Here is a 20,671-nt window from a genome sequence, read left to right on the forward strand (position 1 = left end):
ACAGCTATTTTCAGGTCTCTCCAGAAATGTTCGATCGGGTTCAAGTACGTGCTCTGACTGGGCCACTCAAGGACATTCAGAGACTTGTCCCGAAGCCACTCCTGCGTTGTCTTGGCTGTGTGCTTAGGGTCGTTGTCCTGTTGGAAGGTGAACCTTCGCCCCAGTCTGAGGTCCTGAGCGCTCTGGAGCAGGTTTTTATCAAGGATCTCTCTATACTTTAATCCGTTCATCTTTCCCTCGATCCTGACTAGTCTCCCGCTGAAAAACAATCCCGCAGCAGGATGTTGCCACCGCCATGCTTCACCATAGGGATGGACCCAGGTTTCCTCCAGACATGACGCTTGGCATTCAGGCCAAAGAGTTCAATCTTGGTTTTATCAGACCGTGGTCCGAGAGTCCTTTAGGTGCCTTTTGGTAAACTCGAAGCAGGCTGTCATGTGCCTTTTACTGAGGAGTGGCTTCCGTCTGGCCACTCTACCATAAAGGCCAGATTGGTGGAGTGCTGCAGAGATGGTTGTCCTGGAAGGTTCTCCCATCTCCACAGATGACCTCTGGAGCTCAGTCAGAGTGACCATCGGGATCTTGGTCACCTCCCTGACCAAGTCCCTTGTCCCCCGATTGCTCAGTTTGGCCGGGCGGCCAGCTCAAGGAAGAGTCTTGGTGGTTCCAAACTTCTTCCATTTAAGAATGATGGAGGCCACTGTCTTTTTGGGGACCTTCAATGCTGCATAAATGTTTTGGTACCCTTCCCCAGATCTGTGCCTCGACACAATTCTGTCTCGGAGCTCTACAGACAATTCCTTCGACCTCATGGCTTGGGTTTTGCTCTGACATGCATTGTCAACTGTGGGACCTTATATAGACAGGTGTGTGCCTCTCCAAATCAAGTCCAATCAATTGAATTTACCACAGGTGTACTCCAATCAAGTTGTAGAAACATCTCAAGGATGATCAATGGAAACAGGATACACCTGAGCTCAATTTCGAGTCTCATTGCAAAGGGTCTGAATACTTATGCAAATAAGGTATCAGTTGTTTTTTTAAAAATAAATTAGCAAAACTGTATACAAACCTGTTTTCGCTTTGTCATTATGGGGTATTGTGTGTAGATTGATGAAGAGAAAAATGTATTTAATCAATTTTATAATAAGGCTGTAACGTAACAATATGTGGAAAAAGTCAAGAGGTCTGAATACTTTCCGAATGCACTGTATAGTGTAGTTTGGGTCCATTAATTGACTATGTAGCAGTCTGGCTATTTAGCAGTCTTATGGCTTGGGGGTAGAAGCTGACTCAGAGCCTGTTTGTCAGAGAGCCGATGCTCCGGTACCGTTTGCCGGACGGTAGCAGAGTGAACAGTCTATGGTTTAGGTGGCTGGAGTCTTTGGCAGTTTTTGGGCCTTCCTCTGACACCACCTGATATAGAGGTCCTGGATAGCAGGAAACTCGGCCCCAGTGATGTGCTGGGCTGTCCGCACCACCCTCTCCAGAGCTTTGCGGTCAAGAGCGGTGCAATTGCCATACCAAGTGGTGATGCAGCCAGTCAAAATGCTCTCGATGGTGCAGCTGTGGAATTTTTTGAGGATCTGAGGGCCCATGCCAGATCTTTTCAGCCTCCTGCGGGGGAAGAGGAAATGCCGTGCCCTCTTCACAACTGTACGGGTGTGTGTGGACCATGTTAAGTCCTTAGTGATGTGGATGCCAAGGAACTTGAAGCTCTCGACCCGCTCCACAACAGTCCAGTCGATGTGGATGGGGGTGTGCTCTCCCATTTTTCTCCTATAGTCCACGATCAGCTCCTTGGTCTTGGTCACGTTGAGGGAGAGGTTGTTGTCCTGGCACCAAACTGCAAAGTCTCTGACCTCCTCCCTGTAGGCTGACTCATCGGCGTCGGTGATCAGGCCTACCACCATTGTGTCGTCAGAAAAGTTGATGATGGCGTTGGAGTCGTGCATGACCACACAGTCGTGGGTGAACAGGGAGTACAGTAGGGGACTAAGCACACACCCGAGGGGCCCCCGTGTTGAGGGTCAGCGTGGCGGAGGTGTTGTTGCCTACCCTCACCCCCTTGGGCCGGCCCGTCCGGAAGTCCAGGATCCAGTTGCAGAGGGATGGGTTCAGTCCCAGGGTCCCTAGCTTGGTGATGAGATTGGAGGGGACTATGGTGTTGAATGCTGAACTGTAGTCTATGAACAGCATTCTCACATAGTTATTTCCCTTCTTGTCCAGGTGGGAAAGGGCAGTGTGAAGTGCAATTGAGATTGTGTCAACTGTGGATCTGTTGGGGCGGTATTTGAATTGGAGTGGGTCTAGGGTGGCTGGGATGATAGCATTGATGTGTGTCATTTCCAGCCTTTCAAAGCACTTCATAATTACAGATGTGAGTTCTACAGGGAGATAGTCATTTAGGCAGGTTACCTTAGAGCTCTTGGGAACAGGGACACTGGTGGTCACCTTGAAACATGTTGGGATTAAAGGCTGGGACAAGGAGAGCCTGAAAATGTCTGAAGACACCTGCCAGCTGGTCTGCGCATGCTTTGAGAACACACTCTGGTATTCCGCAATATTTGCCCATTCTTCCTTGCAGAATTGTTCAAGCTCAGTCAAATTGCATGGTGACCGCTCATGGACTGCACTCTTCAAGTGATTCCACAGATTCTCGATGGGATTTAGGTCGGGGCTCTGACTAGGCCACTCAAGGACATTCACCTTCTTGTCCTTCAGCCACTGTACGGTTGCTTTGGCGGTGTGCTTTGGGTCATTGTCATGTTGAAACGTGAACCATCTTCCCATTTTCAACTTCCTGGCAGAGGGCTGCAGGTTCTCCAGAATCTGTCTGTATTTTGCACTGTCCATTTTCCATTCTATCCTGACAAGTGCTTCAGCCCCTGCTGAAGAGAAACACCCCCACAACAGGATGCTGCCACCGCCGTACTTTACTGTAGGCATGGTGTTCTTTGGGTGGAAAGATGTATTGGGTTTTCGCCAGACATATCGTTTTGTTTTTTTTTGTTCAATTTTGGTCTCATCTGACCACAGCACCTTTTGCCACTTGGCCTCGTAATCTACAATGTGCTTTTTGGCAAAGCTCAAACGAGACTTGATGTGGCCTTTTTTGAGGAGTGGTTTTTTTCTTGCCACCCTCCCATAGAGGCCAGATTTGTGTAGCGCTTGTGATATTGTAGTCACATGCACACATTGACCAGTCTTTGCCATAAAGGCCTGAAGCTCCTTCAAAGTCGCCATTGGCTTCTTGGTAGACTCTCTGATCAGTCTCCTCCTTGCCCGATCATCCAGTTTGGAGGGATGGCCTGATCTATGCAGGGTCTGGGTGGTGCCATACGCCTTCCACTTCTTAATAATGGTCTTAACTGTGCTCCGAGGGATAGACAAAGCCTTAGAATTATTTTTATATCCATCCCGACTTGTGCCTTTCCACAACTTTATCTCGTAGATCTTTTGGAAAGTATCTTTCCGCCCCATAGTGGATTCTATGCTTTGAATTGCACTACTAAGCAGTGGAGTCCTCTATAAACAACTTCTTTTATTCTGAGCTAATCAAAGTCACTACAATTGATCACAGATGGAAGCCAATTAGCTTGATTTGTGATCTGGAAGGTGGTTGGTTATACCTCAGCAAGTTTGCAATTGCAATTATAAGAGTATAATGTGAATTCATCCCCCAGTGTATGGTGGAAAGCAGACTAAACCAGGTTTTCCTCTAGGATTTTACCTATGCTTAGCTCCATTCCGTTTCTTTTTTATCCTGAAAAACTCCCCAGTCCTTAACGATTACAAGCATACCCATAACATGATGCACTCACCACTATGCTTGAAAATATGGAGAGCGGTCCTCAATAATGTGTTCTATTGGATTTGCCCCAAATATAACACTTGTATTCAGGACAAAAAGTTTATTGCTTTGAATTTTTTTTTCTAGTATTACTTTAGCCAGTTGTTGCAAACAGGATTCATGTTTTGGAATATTTGTATTCTGTACAGGCTTCCTTCTTTTCACTCCGTCAATTAGGTTAGTATTATGAAGTAACTACAATGTTGTTGATCCATCCTCAGTTTTCTCCTATCACAGCCATTAAACTCTTTAATGTTACCATTGGCCTCATGGTGAAGTCCCAGAGCGGTTTCCTTCCTCTCCAGCAACTGAGTTAGGAAGGACACCTGTATCTTTGTAGTGACTGGGAGTATTGATACATGATCCAAAGTGTAATTAATAACTTCACCATGCTCAAAGGGATATTCAGATAATTGTATGTGTGGGGTAAATGAGGTAGTCGTTTAAAAATCATGTCAAACACTATTATTGCACACAGTGATTCCATGCAACCGCAGTTCAGAGGGGACAGATTTGTGCACGGCCCATTTCACTGAGTGTCTCTGCCAAAGCCACCATTCAGAAACTCACTGAGAACTAGAGTGGTTTTAAGCTGCTAAAAGTTACTTAAGCTTGGAGTTAGGAGTCTGGGGGACAAGGTTTCAACTCAAGTGAGATCATAGTGCACATGAAATATAACAATGAGATACAGTGAGGGAAAAAAGTATTTGATCCCCTGCTGATTTTGTACGTTTGCCCACTGACAAAGACATAATCAGTCTATAATTTTAATGGTAGGTTTATTTGAACAGTGAGAGACAGAATAACAACAACAAAATCCAGAAAAACGCATGTAAAAAATGTTATAAATTGATTAGCATTTTAATGAGGGAAATAAGTATTTGACCCCTCTGCAAAACATGACTTAGTACTTGGTGGCAAAACCCTTGTTGGCAATCACAGAGGTCAGACGTTTCTTGTAGTTGGTCACCAGGTTTGCACACATCTCAGGAAGGATTTTGTCCCACTCCTCTTTGCAGATCTTCTCCAAGTCATTAAGGTTTCGAGGCTGACGTTTGGCAACTCGAACCTTCAGCTTCCTCCACAGATTTTCTATGGGATTAAGGTCTGGAGACTGGCTAGGCCACTCCAGGACCTTAATGTGCTTCTTAGTGAGCCACTCCTTTGTTGCCTTGGCCGTGTGTTTTGGGTCATTGTCATGCTGGAATACCCATCTACGACCCATTTTCAATGCCCTGGCTGAGGGAAGGAGGTTCTCACCCAAGATTTGACGGTACATGGCCCCGTCCATCATCCCTTTGATGAGGTGAAGTTGTCCTGTCCCCTTAGCAGAAAAACACCCCCAAAGCATAATGTTTCCACCTCCATGTTTGACGGTGGGGATGGTGTTCTTGGGGTCATAGGCAGCATTCCTCCTCCTCCAAACACGGCGAGTTGAGTTGATAACAAAGAGCTCCATTTTGGTCTCATCTGACCACAACACTTTCACCCAGTTCTCCTCTGAATCATTCAGATGTTCATTGGCAAACTTCAGACGGCCCTGTATATGTGCTTTCTTGAGCAGGGGGACCTTGCAGGCGCTGCAGGATTTCAGTCCTTCATGGCGTAGTGTGTTACCAATTGTTTTCTTGGTTACTATGGTCCCAGCTGCCTTGAGATCATTGACAAGATCCTCCCGTGTAGTTCTGGGCTGATTCCTCACCGTTCTCATGATCATTGCAACTCCACGAGGTGAGATCTTGCATGGAGCCCCAGGCCGAGGGAGATTGACAGTTCTTTTGTGTTTCTTCCATTTGAGAATAATCGCACCAACTGTTGTCACCTTCTCACCAAGCTGCTTGGCGATGGTCTTGTAGCCCATTCCAGCCTTGTGTAGGTCTACAATCTTGTCCCTGACATCCTTGGAGAGCTCTTTGGTCTTGGCCATGGTGGAGAGTTTGGAATCTGATTGATTGATTGCTTCTGTGGACAGGTGTCTTTTATACAGGTAACAAGCTGAGATTAGGAGCACTCCCTTTAAGAGTGTGCTCCTAATCTCAGCTCGTTACCTGTATAAAAGACACCTGGGAGCCAGAAATCTTTCTGATTGAGAGGGGATCAAATACTTATTTCCCTCATTAAAATGCAATTCAATATATAACATTTTTGACATGCGTTTTTCTGGATTTTTTGTTGTTATTCTGTCTCTCACTGTTCAAATAAACCTACCATTAAAAGTATAGACTGATCAATTATTTGTCAGTGGGCAAACGTATAAAATCAGCAGGGGATCAAATACATTTTTCCCTCACTGTACGTTCGGTCACTTTTTTATGCTCAGCCTCTCACACAAAACGGCCGATGAGCTGTAGCTGAGCTGTTGTTATTCCAGCAGGGTTACACAGTGAGGATGCTGCTGGGTAGATGGGAGCATGGCCTCCCTCAGCGTAGCAACAGTCCCTCGCTGCTACTGACAGTGGTGAATATTTCATACTGTTGGCACTCTGCAAGCTCTCTATCTCAGTCTCCCTCCCTCTCTCTGTATTCACTCTATATTTTGCTCTCCATCTGTTTTCTCCATTCCACTTTCCCTCTCTCCTCTCCCTTCCACACTGTCTCTCTCCTTCTACTCCCTCCCTCTCACTCTTTCCCTCTCTACCAAAAGCATTACATTGGCCTCGATAGTGAGGTCAATTAGGCATCTGCTCCAAGTTAGCGAGTAGTATCGCAATACCACATGGGAACAATTCAGTGGTCTAGCATCCTGTACGCCCCTTCCTTCCCCTGGACGCTTGTTCCCCTTTTCTAAATGTTATGCACATGCACTACACAAGAAACCTGTCCCCCCCTCCCACACACACACACTCCCTCCAACAAACAATCTCCCTCCCACACACAATCTCCCTCCCACACACACTCTCCCTCCCACACACACTCTCCCTCCCACACACACTCTCCCTCCCACACACACACACTCTCCCTCCCTCACACACACACTCTCCTTCCCTCACACAACACTCTCCCTCCCTACCTCACACACTCTCCCTCCCTCCTTCACTTACTCTCTCCCTCCCTCCCTCACACACTCTCTCCCTCCCTCTCACACACTCTCCCTCCCATACACACACACACCCTCCATCACACACACTCACTCCTCTCTCCTCCCTCATACACTCTCTCTCCCTCCCTCACACACACTCTCCCTCCCACACACACACTCCTTCCCTCACACTCTCCCTCCCTCACACTATCTCTTCCTCCCTCCCTCCCTCCTCCCTCCCTCCCTCCCTCCCTCCCTCCCACACACACTCTCCCTCCCACACACACTCTCCTTCCCTCACACACACACACTCTCCCCCCTCACACACAATTTCCCTCCCACACACACAGACACACACTCTCCCTCCCACACACACACTCCCTCCCTCCCACACTGTCACTCACACACACACACACAATCTCTCTCACCTTCCACAGACTCTCTCCCTCCCTCACACACACACTACCTCCCTCACACACACGCTCTCTCTCCTTCCCTCACACACACTCTCTCTCCTCCCCTCACACACACACACACACTCTTTCTCCCTCACACACTCACACTCCCTCCCTCACACACACACACTCCCTCCCTCACACTCTCCCTCCCACACACACACACTCTCTCCTTCCCACACACTCACACTCTCCCTCCCACACACTCACACTCTGCCTCCCACACACACCCACTCTCCCTCCCTCACACACTCTCCCTCCCACACGAACACACACAAACACTCTCCCTCCCACACACACACACACTCTCCCTCCCACACACACACACCTCCCACACACTCTCCCTCCTCACACACACTCTCCTCCCTCACACACTCTCCCTCCTCACACACACACACTCCCTCCCTCACACACACACACACTCTCCCTCCTCCTCACACACTCCCTCCCTCCCTCCTCACACACTCTCTCTCTCACTCCCTCCCACACACACACACTCTCCCTCCTACACACACTTTCCTTCCCTCACTCTCTCCTTCCCTCACACACTCTCTCTCTCTCTCCCTCCCTCCCTCCCACACACACTCTCCCTCCCACACACACTCCCTTCCCTCACAACTCTCCTTCCCTCACACAATTTCCCTCCCACACACACAGACACACACTTTCCTCCCACACTGTCCCTCACACACACACACACAATCTCTCTCTCCTTCCACACACTCCCTCCCTCACACACACACACACTCTCTCTCCTTCCCTCACACACACTCTCTCTCCTCCCTCACACACACTCTTTCTCCCTCACACACACTCCCTCCCATATACACACACTCCTCCCAAACACATACACTCTCCCGCCCTCACACACACACTCTCCCTCCCTCCCTCACACACACTCCCACACACACCCACTCTCCCTCCCACACACACACACTCTCCCTCACCCACACACACACACTCTCCCTCCCTCACACACACACACCTCCCTCCCTCACACACACACTCTCCCTCCCACACACACACACACTCTCCCTCCCACACACACACACTCTCCCTCCCACACACACACTCTCCCTCCCACACACACCCTCCCACCACTCTCCCTCCCTCCACACTCTCTCCCCACACACTATCCTTCCTCACACACACACACATATCCTTCCCTCACACACACACACCTCTCCCTCCTCACACACACATCTTCCTCCCTCACACACACACACTCTCCCTCCCCCACACACACACTCTCCTCCCACACACACACTCCTTCCTCACACTCTCCCTCACACTATCTCTCTTCCTCCCTCCCTCACACACACTCTCCCTCCCACACACTCTCCTTCCCTCACACACACACTCTCCCCCTCACACACTTCTCCACACACACAGACACACTCTCCTCCCACACACACTCCCTCCCACACTGTCACTCACACACACACACAATCTCTCTCACCTTCCACAGACTCTCTCCCTCCCTCACACACACACTACCTCCCTCACACACGCTCTCTCTCCTTCCCTCACACACTCTCTCCTCCCTCACACACACACACACACTCTTTCTCCCTCACACACTCACTCCCTCCCTCACACACACACACCTCCCTCCCTCACCTCTCCTCCCACACACACACACTCTCTCCTTCCCACCTCCCTCTCCCTCCCACACACTCACTCTGCCTCCCACACACCCACTCTCCTCCCTACACACACACACACTCTCCCTCCCACACGAACACACTCAAACACTCTCCCTCCCACACACACACACTCTCCCTCCCACACACACACACCCTCCCACACACACTCTCCCTCCCTCACACACACACTCTCCCTCCCTCACACACACTCTCCCTCCCTCACACACACACTCCCTCCCTCACACACACACACTCTCCCTCCCTCCCTCACACACTCCCTCCCTCCCTCCCTCACACACTCTCTCTCTCACTCCCTCCCACACACACACACTCTCCCTCCTACACACACTTTCCTTCCCTCACACTCTCCTTCCCTCACACACTCTCTCTCTCTCCCTCCCTCCCTCCCACACACACTCTCCCTCCCACACACACTCTCCTTCCCTCACACACTCTCCTTCCCTCACACACAATTTCCCTCCCACACACACAGACACACACTTTCCTCCCACACTGTCCCTCACACACACACACACAATCTCTCTCTCCTTCCACACACTCCCTCCCTCACACACACACACGCTCTCTCTCCTTCCCTCACACACACTCTCTCTCCTCCCCTCACACACACACTCTTTCTCCCTCACACACACTCCCCCTCCCATATACACACACACTCCCCCTCCCAAACACATACACTCTCCCGCCCTCACACACACACTCCTCCCTCCCTCCCACACACTCCCACACACACCCACTCTCCCTCCCACACACACACCTCTCCCTCCCACACACACACACTCTCCCTCCTCACACACACACACTCTCCCTCCTCACACACACACACACTCTCCCTCCCACACAAACACACCAAACACTCTCCCTCCCACACACACACACTCTCTCCCACACACACACACACACTCTCCCTCCCACACACACACCCTCCCACACACACTCTCCCTCCCTCCCACACACTCTCCCTCCCACACACTATCCTTCCCTCACACACACACACTATCCTTCCCTCACACACACACACTCTCCCTCCCTCACACACACACACTCTTCCTCCCTCACACACACACACACTCTCCCTCCCCCCACACACACTCTCCCTCCACACACACACACTCCCTCCACACACACACACTCCTCCCACAAACACACACACACTCACTCCCACAAACACACACTCACTCTCCCTCCCTCACACACACACACCCTCACACACACACTCTCCCTCCCTCACACACACACACACTCCTCCTCCCACACACACTCAATCACTCTCCCTCCCTCCTCCCTCACACACTCTCTCTCCCTCCCTCCCACACACACCTACTCTCCCTCCCACACACACTCTCCCTCCCACACACACTCTCCTTCCCTCACACTCTCCCTCCCTCACACTCTCTCTCTCCCTCCCTCCCTCCCACACACACACACACACACTCTCACCTCCCACACACACACTCTCCACCCTCACACACAATTTCCCTCCCACAGACATACACTCTCCCTCCCACACACACACTCCCTCCCTCCCACACTGTCCCTCACACACACACACACACACACAATCTCTCTCCTTCCACAGACTCTCTCCCTCCCTCACACACACACTCTCTCTCCCTCACACACACACTCCCTCCCTCACACACACGCTCTCTCTCCTTCCCTCACACACACTCTCTCTCCTCCCCTCACACACACACACTCTTTTTCCCTCCCACACACTCCCCCTCCCACACACACACACTCTCCCTCCACACACACACACTCTCCCACACACACACACTCCCTCCCTCCCACACCTCACACTCTGCCTCCCACACACACCTACTCTCCTCACACACACTCTCCCTCCCTCACACACACACACTCTCCCTCCCCACACACACATACTTCTCCCCCCACACACACTCTCTCCCTCCCACACACTATCCTTCCCTCACACACACACACACTCTCCCTCCCACACACACACACTCTCCCTCCCACACACACACCCTCCCACACACACTCTCCTCCCTCCCACACACACTCTCTCCCTCCCACACACTATCCTTCCCTCACACACACACACCTCTTCCTCCCCACACACACAAACTCTCCCTCCCCACACACACACACTCTCTCCTCACACACACACACCTCTCCCTCCCACACACTCACACTCTGCCTCCCACACACACCTACTTCCCTCACACTCTCCCTCCCTCACACACACACTCTCCCTCCCACACACACACACTCTCTCCTTCCCACACACTCACACTCTCCCTCCCACACACTCACACTCTGCCTCCCACACACACCCACTCTCCCTCCCTGACACACACACACACTCTCCCTCCCACACGAACACACACAAACACTCTCCCTCCCACACACACACACACTCTCCCTCCCACACACACACACCCTCCCACACACACTCTCCCTCCCACACACACACTCTCCTCCTCCTCACACACACTCTCCCTCTCTCACACACACACTCCTCCTCACACACACACACACACTCTCCTCCCTCCCTCCACTCCCTCCCTCCCCTCCCTCACACACTCTCTCTCTCACTCCCTCCCACACACACCTCTCCCTCCTAACACACACTTTCCTTCCCTCACACTCTCCTTCCCTCACACACTCTCTCTCTCTCTCCCTCCCTCCCTCCCACACACACTCTCCCTCCCACACACACTCTCCTTCCCTCACACACTCTCCTTCCCTCACACACAATTTCCCTCCCACACACACAGACACACACTTTCCTCCCACACTGTCCCTCACACACACACACAACCTCTCTCTCCTTCCACACACTCCCTCCCTCACACACACACACGCTCTCTCTCCTTCCCTCACACACACTCTCTCTCCTCCCCTCACACACACACTCTTTCTCCCTCACACACACTCCCCCCCCCATACACACACACTCCCCCTCCCAAACACATACACTCTCCCGCCCTCACACACACTCTCCCTCCCTCCCTCACACACACTCCCACACACACCCACTCTCCCTCCCACACACACACTCTCCCTCCCACACACACACACACTCTCCCTCCCTCACACACACACACTCTCCCTCCCACACAAACACACACAAACACTCTCCCTCCCACACACACACACTCTCCCTCCCACACACACACACACACTCTCCCTCCCACACACACACACACCCTCCCACACACACTCTCCCTCCCTCCCACACACTCTCCCTCCCACACACTATCCTTCCCTCACACACACACACTATCCTTCCCTCACACACACACACTCTCCCTCCCTCACACACACACACTCTTCCTCCCTCACACACACACTCTCCCTCCCCCACACACACTCTCCCTCCACACACACACACACTCCCTCCCCCACACACACACACACTCCCTCCCACAAAAACACACACACTCTACTCCCACAAACACACACTCCCACTCTCCCTCCCTCACACACACACACCTCACACACACACTCTCCTCCTCACACACACACACACTCCTCCTCCCACACACACTCAATCACTCTCCCTCCCTCCTCCCTCACACACTCTCTCTCCCTCCCTCCCACACACACCTACTCTCCCTCCCACACACACTCTCCCTCCCACACACACTCTCCTTCCCTCACACTCTCCCTCCCTCACACTCTCTCTCTCCCTCCCTCCCACACACACACACACACTCTCACCTCCCACACACACTCCTCCACCCTCACACACAATTTCCCTCCCACAGACATACACTCTCCCTCCACACACACTCCCTCCCTCCCACCTGTCCCTCACACACACACACACACACACTCTCTCTCCTTCCACAGACTCTCTCCTCCCTCACACACACTCTCTCTCCCTCACACACACACTCCCTCCCTCACCCGCTCTCTCTCCTTCCCTCACATACTCTCTCTCCTCCTCACAAAAAACACACACTCTTTTTCCCTCCCACACACTCCCCCTCCCACACACACACACACTCTCCCTCCCACACACACACACTCTCCCTCCCACACACACACTCTCCCTCCCACACACTCACACTCTGCCTCCCACACACACCCACTCTCCCTCACACACACTCTCCCTCCCTCACACACACACACTCTCCCTCCCACACACACTACTCTCCCTCCCTCCCACACACACTCTCCCTCCCACACACTATCCTTCCTCACACACACACTCTCCTCCCCACACACACACACTCTCCTCCCACACACACACCCTCCCACACACTCTCCTCCCTCCCACACACACTCTCTCTCCCTCCCACACACTATCCTTCCCTCACACACACACACTCTTCCTCCCTCACACACACAAACTCTCCCTCCCCCACACTCTCTCCTCCTCACACACACACTCTCCTCTCCACACACTGCTCACTCTGCCTCCCACACACACCTACTCTCCCTCACACACACTCTCCCTCCCTCACACACACACTCTCCCTCCCACACACACACTCTCCTCCCTCCCACACACACTCTCTCCCTCCCACACACTCTCCCTCCCACACAAACACACACAAACACTCTCCCTCCCACACACACACCTCTCCCTCACACACACACACACACTCTCCCTCCCACACACACACACCCTCCCACACACACTCTCCCTCCCTCCCACACACTCTCCCTCCCACACACTATCCTTCCCTCACACACACACACTATCCTTCCCTCACACACACACACTCTCCCTCCCTCACACACACACTCTTCCTCCCTCACACACACACACACTCTCCCTCCCCCCACACACACACTCTCCCTCCCACACACACACACACTCCCTCCCACACACACACACACACACACTCACTCCCACAAACACACACACACTCACTCCCACAAACACACACTCACTCTCCCTCCCTCACACACACACACCCTCACACACTCTCCCTCCCTCACACACACACACCTCCTCCCACACAATCAATCACTCTCCCTCCCTCCTCCCTCACACCTCTCTCTCCTCCCTCCCACACACACCTACTCTCCCTCCCACACACACTCTCCCTCCCACACACACTCTCCTTCCCTCACTCTCCCCTCCTCACACTCTCTCTCCCTCCCTCCCTCCCACACACACACACACCTCTCACCTCCCACACACACACTCTCCACCCTCACACACAATTTCCCTCCCACAGACATACACTCTCCCTCCCCACACACACACTCCCTCTCCTCCCACACTGTCCCTCACACACACACACACACACATCTCTCTCCTTCCACAGACTCTCTCCTCCCTCACACACACACTCTCTCCCTCACACACACACTCCCTCCCTCACACACACGCTCTCTCTCCTTCCCTCACACACACTCTCTCTCCTCCCCTCACACACACACACTCTTTTTCCCTCCCACACACTCCCCCTCCCACACACACACACACTCTCCCTCCCACACACACACACTCTCCCTCCCACACACTCACACTCTGCCTCCCACACACACCCACTCTCCCTCACACACACTCTCCCTCCCTCACACACACACACTCTCCCTCCCACACACACATACTCTCCCTCCCTCCCACACACACTCTCTCCCTCCCACACACTATCCTTCCCTCACACACACACTCTCCCTCCCACACACACACACTCTCCCTCCCACACACACACCCTCCCACACACACTCTCCCTCCCTCCCACACACACTCTCTCCCTCCCACACACTATCCTTCCCTCACACACACACACTCTTCCTCCCTCACACACACAAACTCTCCCTCCCCCCACACACACACACTCTCCCTCACACACACACACACTCTCCCTCCCACACACTCACACTCTGCCTCCCACACACACCTACTCTCCCTCACACACACTCTCCCTCCCTCACACACACACACTCTCCCTCCCACACACACACACTCTCCCTCCCTCCCACACACACTCACTCCCCTCCCACACACTATCCTCCCTCACACACACACACTCTCCCTCCCACACACACTCTCCTCCCTCCCACACACACACCCTCCCACACACACTCTCCCTCCCTCCCACACACACTCTCTCCCTCCCACACACTATCCTTCCCTCACACACACACACTCTTCCTCCCTCACACACACAAACTCTCCCTCCCCCCACACACACACTCTCCCTCCCTCACACACACACACACACACTCTCCCTCCCACACACTCACACTCTGCCTCCCACACACACCCACTCTCCCTCACACACACTCTCCCTCCCTCACACACACACACTCTCCCTCCCACACACACACTCTCCCTCCCTCCCACACACACTCTCTCCCTCCCACACACTATCCTCCCCCCACACACACACACTCTCCCTCCCACACACACACACTCTCCCTCCCACACACACACACACCCTCCCACACACAATCTCCCTCCCTCCCACACACACTCTCTCCCTCCCACACACTATCCTTCCCTCACACACACACACTCTTCCTCCCTCACACACACACACTCTCCCTCCCCCCACACACACACTCTCCTCCCACACACACACTCTCCCTCCCTCACACACACACACCCCTCCCTCCCACACACTATCCTTCCCTCACACACACACACTCTCCCTCCCACACACCCTCCCACACACACTCTCCCTCCCTCCCACACACACTCTCTCCCTCCCACACACTATCCTTCCCTCACACACACACACTCTTCCTCCCTCACACACACACACTCTCCCTCCCCCACACACACTCTCCCTCCCCCCACACACACACTCTCCCTCCCACACACACAAACTCTCCCTCCCTCTCACACACACTCTCCCACACCACACACACACACTCTCCCTCACACACACACACACACTCCCCCTCCCACACACACACGCTCACTCCCTCACGAACACACTCTCCCTCCCACACACACCCACTCTCCCTCCCACACACTCACACACTCTCTCTCTCTCCCACACACACACACACACTTTCCCTCCCTCACAAACTCTCCCTCCGACACACACACACACTCTCCTTCCAACACAAACACACTCCCTCCCTTACACACACACACACACACACTCTCTCTCCCTCCCTCCCACACACACACACTCTCCCTCCATTACACACACACACACACACACTCTCCCTCCCTCACACACACACTCTCCCTCCCTCACACACACTATCCCTCCCTCACACACTCCCTCCCTCCCTCCCTCACACACTCTCTCCCTCCCTTTCACCCTCTCTCTCTCCCTCCTCTCTCACACACTCTCTCTCTCCCTCCCTCACACACACACTCTCCCTCCCACACACACACTCTCCCTCCCACACACACACTCTCCCTCACATACACACACACACCCTCCCTCACACACACTCACTGACTCTCCCTCCCTCACACACACTCTCCCTCCCACACACACTCTCCCTCCCTCACACACACACTCTCCCTCCCCCCACACACACACTCTCCTCCTCACACACACTATCCCTCCCTCACACTCCCTCCCTCCCTCCCTCCACACTCTCTCCCTCCCTCACACCCTCTCTCTCCCTCCTCTCTCACACTCTCTCTCTCCCTCCCTCCACACACACTCTCCCTCCCACACACACACTCTCCCACACACACACTCTCCCTCACATACACACACACACCCTCCCTCACACACACTCACTGACTCTCCCTCCCTCCCACACACACTCTCCCTCCCACACACTCTCCCTCCCTCACACACACACTCTCCCTCCCCCCACACACACACTCTCCCTCCCTCACACAAACACTCTCCCTCCCACACACACACCCTCCCTCACACACACTCTCTCCCTCCCTCACACACACCTCTCCCTCACTCACATACACATTCTCTCCATCACACACCCACTCTCCCTCCCCCTAACACCCACTCTCCCTCCCACACACACTCTCCCTCCCACACATACACTCCCTCCCTCCCACACACTTTCCCTCACACACACTCTCCCTCCCCCACACACACCCTCCCTCCCTCACACACACCCTCCCTGCCTCACACACACTCTCTATCCTTCCCTCACACACACTCTCTATCCTTCCCTCACACACACTCTCTCCTTCCCTCACACACACTCTCTCTCCTTCCCTCACACACACTCTCTCCTTCCCTCACACACACACTCTCCCTCCCTCCCCCTCACACACACACACACACCACTCTCCTTCCCTAACACACACACACACTCTCCCTCCCCCACACACACTCTCCCTCCCTCACACAAACTCTCCCTCCCTCACACACTCTCCCTCCCTCCACACACTCCCTCCCTCACACACACCCTCCCTCCCTCACACACACTCTCTATCCTTCCCTCACACACACTCTCTATCCTTCCCTCACACACACTCTCTCCTTCCCTCACACACACTCTCTCTCCTTCCCTCACACACACTCTCTCCTTCCCTCACACACACACTCTCCCTCCCTCCCTCCCTCACACACACACACACACACTCTCCTTCCCTAACACACACACACTCTCCCTCCCTCACACACTCTCCCTCCCTCACACACACTCCCTCACACACACACTCTCCCTCCCTCACACACACACTCTCCCTCCCTCACACACACACTCTCCCTCCCTCACACACACACTCTCCCTCCCTCCCTCACACACACTCCCTCACACACACTCCCTCCCTCACACACACTCTCCCTCCCTCACACACACACTCTCCCTCCCTCACACACACTCTCTCCTCCCTCCCTCACACACACTCTCCATCCCTCCCACACACACTCTCCCTCCATCCCACACACACTCTCCCTCCCTCCCACACACACTCTCCCTCCCTCACACACACACTCTCCCTCCCTCACACACACACTCTCGCTCCCACACACACACTCCCACACACACACACTCCCCCTCACACACACACACTCACTCCAACAAACACACACACACACTCTCCTTCCAACACAAACACACTCCCTCCCTCACACACACACTCTCCCTCCCTCACACACACACTCTCCATCCCTCCCACACACACTCTCCCTCCCTCCCACACTCTCTCTCCCTCCCTCACACACACACTCTCCCTCCCTCACACACACACTCTCCCTCCCTCCCTCACACACACACTCTCCCTCCCTCCCTCACACACACACTCTCCCTCCCTCCCTCACACACACACTCTCCCTCCCTTACACACACACAATATCCCTCCCTTCACACACACACTCTCCCTCCCTCACACACACACACTCTCCCTCCCCCACACACTCTCCCTCCCACACACACACTCTCCCTCCCACACACACACTCTCCCTCCCACACACACACACTCACTCCCACACACACACACTCACTCCCACACACACACTCTCACTCCCACACACACACACACTCTCACTCCCACACACTCCCCTTCCCACACACACACACACTCACTCCAACACACACACACTCTCCTTCCAACACAAACACACTCCCTCCCTTACACACACACACTCCCTCCCTTACACACACACTCTCTCTCCCTCCCTCCACACACACACACACACACACACCCTCCCTCCCACACACACACTCTCCCTCCCACACACACACACTCCCCTTCCCACACACACACACACACTCTCACTCCAACACACATACACTCTCCTTCCAACACAAACACACTCCCTCCCTTACACACACTCTCCCTCCTCACACACACACTCTCCCTCCCAACACACACTCTCCCTCCCACATACACACACTCTCCCTCCCTCACACACACACTCTCCCTCCCTCACACACACTCTCTCTCCCTCACACACACTCTCCCTCACACACACACTCTCCTTCCAACACAAACACACTCCCTCCCTTACACACACACACTCCCTCCCTTACACACAAACTCTCCCTCCCTCACACACACTCTCCCTCCCTCCCTCCCACACACACCCTCCCACACACACACTCTCCCTCCCACACACACACACTCCCCTTCCCACACACACACACACACACTCTCACTCCAACACACACACACTCTCCTTCCAACACACACACCCTCCCTCCTTCCCACATATACTCTCCCTCCCTCACACACAAACACTCCCTCCCTCCCTCACACACACACTCTCCCTCACACACACACACACTCTCCCTCCCTCACACACACTCTCCCTCCTACACACACACTCTCCCTCCCTCACACACACACACACACACACACGCTCTGTCTCCCTCTCTTTCATAAACACACACACACACCACTCTCTCTCCCAAACATACACACACTGCTCCCAACTTTAAAAACGTTAGGCACCAAACAGAATGTAAGGGGCACCAGAAAGAGAAAGATCTTGGATATAGTTAGGCCTATATGAATCTTACCTTTGAAGCACATCTCATGAGTAGCAGAACCTTTTCCTTTCTTACTGTGCCAATCAAATTTGCCTGAACCTACTGTCATGTTACCAGGTTGCTAGCTAGCTAGGTAACATGACTGAACAACGTTGTTTATCAAACCATTCATTAGCGGGCCAGGATTAGTTTAAAACGGCCCACGATATGGTTTGTGAAATTATATCAAATGCACGCAGGTAGAAAAAAAGGTAGTGCTGGTTATAGGAGTCATATTTTTTTTAACTGTTTGAGCTAGAGACAAGCCGTTTTCTTTGCTGTAAAGCTGTAAGCACGCCTGTCACTAAGCTGTTTTTCCCTCTCTGGCACCGCTGCGTGACAGCCTACCTGCAAAGCCTATACTTAGACTGGCTTGTGCTCTTGGTTATACCAGGGATGAAATGATATACAATATATCAACTTTGCTCACTCTGCGCACTGCTCCAATGTATCAAATGTAACAACAGAAGACTGATCAGGGTGTCCATCCCCGCTCGCCATCAAGGCTAAATTATATTTTAAAAACTGATGGAGGAATATATGTGCTGGAAGAGTGGATGGAGAGAAGCAGGTGAGTGAGGGCTGGTAGGGGATGCCCCTGGCTGATCACAGCTGCCACACGTGATATGCACATGAAAGTGAAGTGGACATTATTGGACCGGTGCATACAAGAGACTAGTGGCTGTTGCTTCAAAAAATGTACTGAACTTATAAACAACTGACTTTATAAACATTTTATAACAGGCGCCAGCGGGTTCTTTAGATCAAAAAGGTTGGTAGTATCATATGAAACGGTACTATGGTATTCTAAAATGTTGGTATCATAAGTATCATGACCTTTTGGTTCTGTGATATTACTGTGGTACTGGTATACCGTTCAACACTAATTCCTAGACTAGAGCTAGTCAGACATTTCTTCTTGGATTTTTATTCAGTTTCCTTTCTATTCAGTACATGTATGTGGTTTTTGTCCATGTACCTGTTGACACTTAAGGGGTGCGAGTTCACATTGTTGAAAGAGTGCACTCTCAAAGACAATGGAGAAAGTGACTGTCTGGGTTTTGGTAGCCCTTCGAGCTAAAGGCTTGGGGAGCTAATGTATGTACGTATGTGTGTATGTGTGTGTGTGTGTGTGTGTGTGTGTGTGTGTGTGTGTGTGTGGCTGACCTTGGTCTGAGAGGAAGTCCAGCATGGTCTGGAGCAGAAAGGAGAGGTGGCGGACGGACAGGCCGGGGTTTCCCATACGACGGGATGCGTACACCAGCTCATGGAGCAGACGCATCTGTACCGCCGCCCAGCCACGGTGGGTACCTGGGGGAGAGAA

General features: G+C 52.9%; 1 protein-coding gene across 4 annotated transcripts in view; it reads right to left on the minus strand.

The window, feature by feature from the left end:
- Nucleotides 1-20,671, minus strand: part of LOC121571948 (trafficking protein particle complex subunit 9) — a 322,870-nt gene that overhangs the window by 278,726 nt on the left and 23,473 nt on the right. For all 4 annotated transcript variants that reach the window (XM_041883749.2, XM_041883745.2, XM_041883747.2 and 1 more), the window contains one exon: nucleotides 20,515-20,658. In XM_041883749.2, coding sequence (XP_041739683.1) covers nucleotides 20,515-20,658 — 144 coding nt within the window. The remainder of the gene's footprint in view (nucleotides 1-20,514; nucleotides 20,659-20,671) is intronic.

The sequence above is a fragment of the Coregonus clupeaformis genome, chromosome 8 (assembly GCF_020615455.1).
Source record: "Coregonus clupeaformis isolate EN_2021a chromosome 8, ASM2061545v1, whole genome shotgun sequence".
NCBI classification, from domain to species: Eukaryota; Metazoa; Chordata; class Actinopteri; order Salmoniformes; family Salmonidae; genus Coregonus; species Coregonus clupeaformis.